This window comes from Belonocnema kinseyi, chromosome 6, assembly GCF_010883055.1.
Source record: "Belonocnema kinseyi isolate 2016_QV_RU_SX_M_011 chromosome 6, B_treatae_v1, whole genome shotgun sequence".
In the NCBI taxonomy this organism is placed as follows: Eukaryota; Metazoa; Arthropoda; class Insecta; order Hymenoptera; family Cynipidae; genus Belonocnema; species Belonocnema kinseyi.
Genome location: NC_046662.1, coordinates 53,148,788 through 53,153,856, shown reverse-complemented (window position 1 = coordinate 53,153,856; position 5,069 = coordinate 53,148,788). Strand labels below are relative to the sequence as shown.

The window sequence follows — 5,069 nt, the reverse complement described above, 5'->3', positions numbered from 1 at the left end:
GACACTGAACTAAAATCGAGAGTGTGGTGTATCTTCTGATTTCAAAAATGATGAACTCTGATTTTAATGAGAAAAATTATAATATTCTCACACACTACAGCAAAAAGTTTAAGAGAAACTTTATTATTACAGAGCAGATACAAGGAACAATTGGAAAACATAAACCACCTGTAGTAAATGGTATTGCAGGAGGAGGAAATCAAAGATATGCAGGTCATGTACAAGGTGAGAAAATTGACGAAAAATTTCTTTATTGTAAGGTACACAATGCAATTGAAATATTTTTTACCCTTTCTAAATGCCTTTAAAATTTAGAAAAATATTAATGAATTGGCCTTTTTGACTATTTTTGAATTATCAATTTCTTCTACTAGTTGACCATAAAAAATGTAATCAATGTTATAAAAAATATATACGGTTAACATATTTTAGAAAAAACATAAGAAGCTTGACACTAAAATCATTTTTCTCGACTGGATTACAAGAAAATATTTAAAATTTGTATGTTGATTTTATTTCACAGAAAAAAAGTGTCTTTGTTTGAACTAAATGAAAAATTTTCTATTCTACCTACGTTTCTCTCCATACTATTTCAAAAGCTACACCTTTTTCTATACATAATCTACTTTCATCTTTAAGGAGGAGCTGGATCTGAATTAGATGTCGGATCTAGAGCCGGTGGAGGACCTGGAGGTTTCGGAGGTGTAGGAGGATCTGGAGGTTATGAAACAGGTGTAGAATTTGGAGTAGGTGCAGGATTTGGAATACATCGAGGACATAACACAGGTGGAGCATCTGGACCAGGCAGGAAATTCGGAGGCAGTGGAGGACCTGGAGGATTCAGAGATGTAGGAGGATCTGGAGGATATGAAGCAGGTGGAGGATTTGCAATAAATAGAGGACATAACAGAGATGGAGTATCTGGAGAAGGTAGAGGATCTGCAGTTGCTGGAGGACATGGAGGAGCCAGAGTTGTAGGAGGATTTGGAGGATCTGGAGGACCTGGAGGATCCAATGTTGCTGGAGGATCCAATGTCGCTGGAGAATCTGAAAGATATGGAGTAGGTGGAGGATTTGGCAAAGGTGGAGGACCTGGAGTAGATAGAGGATTTTAAATGCATCGAGAACTTAGCATAAACGGAGGACGAGGTGAATCAGCACAGGGCAAATAAATGAAAAATGTGTTGAATTTTTTTTTAATTAATACATTCATTTTGAAATTTTTTACCTCCGAACCATTTTTTAAGGTTAAGGAACAGATGATAGTCGCTGGTGGCCAAGTCTGATGGATTGATCGACTGTAGGCAAACGCGGCACCCACCTAGCACAGTGCTTCTCCATGCCCAAATATTCATGTAAAATATTGCGTACACGCTCAGTTTACATCGCAGTAGCCTCAACTATCTAACCTACCTTTAATCTGCGGTCCTCTATCACCATTTTATGAATTTTTTCGATCATTTCGGGAGTTGCGACCTCAACGGGGTCTGCTGAACGTGGTTTGTCAGAAGTTCTCGTGCGACCTTTCTTAAATTCAGAAGCACGTCGCCGTTTGATCATCGAATATAATGGAGAAGAGTCTTCAAGTTTGAAAACCATTTTTTCTATAATTTCAAGTGGTGTTATGCCTTTTAAATAGAAGTATATAATGACCGCACGCGTCTTTGATTTTTCGATTTTTGCACTAACAATCGAGGTCATTGTTCAGTAGGCTCTCAAATATATAGTAATAGAGCAATCGACTTAAAAATTGATGTACAGGTTAGTTAGATACAGTACTATAGAAGAGAAGTTAAGAATCAGACCTGCTGGCGCCATCTCTAGGTCAGGCGAGAAACTTTTCTGCCCACCCTTGTATAATAATTAAATGATAGATTTTATGCTTTCACGATGATTCATTTTGATAAAAAGAGATATTTCGGGTTTCACTCGTGTAAAAAACTACGAATTGTTTGCCGACGTTTTGTGAACACTGCAGTTTACATCTTCAGGGCTAACCAGAAACTGAGGTATCAGGTCATGATGTTCTTAGGTATACTTTTAACGATGTCTGTGATTGGCCAGAGCACCCCCCGTGGGGACTGGTCGAACTTGATTGGCCAATCAAGTCTTTTTTAAAAAATCCGAGAGAACGGAAAGCCAAAACGGATTGGTATTATATCCATTGTCCCTATTGATGTTATTAGGGTTTTTTAAGATTTCGATTGCTTCTCTATGTTTCCAAGAAAACATAGAACAGTCGTGAACGTTGCAGTTCACATTTATAGCGCTAACCCTAATAACATCAATAGGGTCAGCCCTGAAGATGTGAACTGCAATGTTCACGAAACGTCGGCAAAAAATTCGTACTTTTTTACACGAGTGAAACCCGAAATATCTCTTTTTATCAATAATTGAATATGTCCAATTCTTCTAAGAATAATATATTTCTAATACATAGGTAATATAGTTATAAAAGCAATAAGAAGTGTTTTCAGAGCTGTGAGAATGAACGAAAATTGGTTTCCATTACAAGGCTTTAAATACATTTCAAGATAATTGAATGGATGACCATTAGATTACACAAGTTTATTATGTTTTATGTTTAAGTTTTTCTTTTCATTATTACAATCTGCCTTTGTCTGCTAATAGGACCCAAAGCTATATATGCAGCTACACGTTTATCAGAATCATCATTAGCTTATTCCTCTTCTTTTTGGCGGACAAAAATTCTTCAAATCAGCAAAAAATAATAAATATTTTCTGTTAATCATCACAATGTATTTTATTTGAACATAATTTACAAAATTAAAATTTTAAATAAACATTTTGAATTCAGAGTATAATTTTATTATTACTTCTTCTCTAAATTAAGAATGTAAAAGCTGCTACAGTTTTAAATTTATAACACGTTTATATTTTTTCTGAATGAATAACGTTTCTGTTATTACCTTTCAACATGACGTAAAACAATTATATATATGCGGGCATAGCAACATTTAAAGAATCTGCCCGCTAAGCAGACACATTTTCATGTATCATTTCAATGAACTTATATAATTACAATTCATAACATGCATAAAAATTAAATCATACTAATTCTTTTTTCCTCGTTTTTATAATTTTTAAAATTTTTTATCTTGTTTTTCACGATTAAATGAAGACTACTGCGCATCTGCATAGGGTATAATACAGGTTCATATATAGGGTCCTATATGGGATCATATTTCCTCTTTCGTCTTTTCTGTCCTTTTGCCAAAAATATAATTTTTTTATTTTTTATCTTATTTTGTACAGTTGAAAGAAAATCTACTTATCCTTTCTAAAAATGATCAATAATAACTTTATAGATCTTTTCAGGCTAATATTTTTTGTCTGATAATTTTAGTTTGTACCTTGTGTCGTTTTTTCAAAAAAAATATATTATTTTTATTTTGAATGTTATTTTGTACGCCTAAAGCAAAAAATACGTGTCTTAAAAAAAAATTATAGCTCTTTTTTGGATTTTTCATTATTTTTGGTACGAAAAAATTTGGAATTTTCCACTTTTCAAACAAATTGAAAAAGTTGTCATCATATGCTTGTAGGGATTTCAAAAAGCAACGTTTTTCTTCTGCTGACTTTTTTTCATATCGTGCCTTGTTCAGCCTAAAATGTTCATTTCAGTCTTTTTTTTTTGAATTTTGAAAATGCTCCAACTCTGATCATTTGCTTTTTACAAAAAAAAGTCACAGGGATAAATTGTTTGAGTTTCTGCGTAATATGAATAACCGTCCACAGAATTTTGAAATCTTGAAACAATGCGGTTTCAAAAATTTTGAAAACGTGATCACTTTTTGAATTTTGATTCGATATATTTAGTTTACGAATTAGTTATTTCTTTTTAGGCCTTAAAAAGTGTGTCAAAGCAGAATCCAATCTGATAAATTTTTCGACAGTTATCGTGTCTACAGTATACAGACAGACAGACAGACAGACAAACTCCTTCGCAAAAATTGTTTTTTCTGACTCAGTGAGTCTCAAAACGTAGAGATTTAATGAAAACCGACAAAGTGAAATTTCACATAAAACCAATAACTTCTCATTATGATGATAATGTGAAAATAGTAATATTTTAAAATTATATTCTTTTTAACATTCATCGTTATATTTTCATTTCATATATTTCAAAAGCTTTGTTTGGATTAGTCTTAAAGATGCTGGTTATGTTTCATAATGCTTAAAGTTTGAAAATATTTTTGAAGAAACTTTCAATTAGTTATTGTTATACAACGAATCTGGGTATCAGTAAAGCACAAAACTTGATTATCTATTCATGAAAACATCTATAAGAATAATAATTGTGACTTTTTTTAATACATAGTTACTAAAAATGACTTTCATGATAAATCTTAAAAGAGAGCACAAGCATTTCTTCTACAGAAAATAGCACATTGAAAAATTTGTTAAGAAAGCTTTTGCACGGTAAAAAAACTTGACAATAAAGAAAAGTATCTAATTGAAAGATAGCACGTTATAAAGGCCTAACTCAAAATGTCTCTATCACTACAGAAACAGAAAACATAGAAAAAAGTTGAATTTTTTATTTAATAGCGAAATAAGAAGGTAGTTTTAAGTGACATTAGTAATGTACGAAACCCGTAGCATTTGTAATAGATGATGGTACTATACTATTACTATACTATTACCATGGAGGGATAAGAACTCAGATAATACCGATAACTCAACATATGCTCGATCAATAAAAGACTATAATTGCCGACTCTACGAATATAATATAATTATCATTAATCCTATTATCATGCGGATGTATTTATAATTCTAAAATTTAGAACAATAAATAGAACAAAGTCAAATCTAATTATATGAAGAATGAATACACACGTGTGATTCCATTAAAGAAATATTCTCAACGATACATTTAAAGGGAACCAAATCGAGAATGCTGCTGTATGACGCTTTATACAGATCCTAACAAACTTGTAGATGATTTGCGATTTTACATTAACTTTTATCATTCGTTACAAGGTTCAGAGTGTCAAGCAACTATCCACATAATACGTCAAAGAAACATAATATTTTAGCAAGCA

The 5,069-nt window shown here is 32.2% G+C and overlaps 1 protein-coding gene across 1 annotated transcript; it reads left to right on the top strand.

Annotated features, from left to right (window-relative positions):
• The first annotated feature begins 47 nt into the window (after positions 1 to 47).
• LOC117175396 (glycine-rich protein 5-like) lies at positions 48 to 1,115 on the top strand. The gene is made up of 2 exons (XM_033365106.1): positions 48 to 225; positions 640 to 1,115. Exons 1-2 carry the CDS (start codon positions 48 to 50, stop codon positions 1,113 to 1,115), a joined length of 654 nt encoding a protein of 217 aa, XP_033220997.1.
• The last annotated feature ends 3,954 nt before the right edge of the window (positions 1,116 to 5,069 follow it).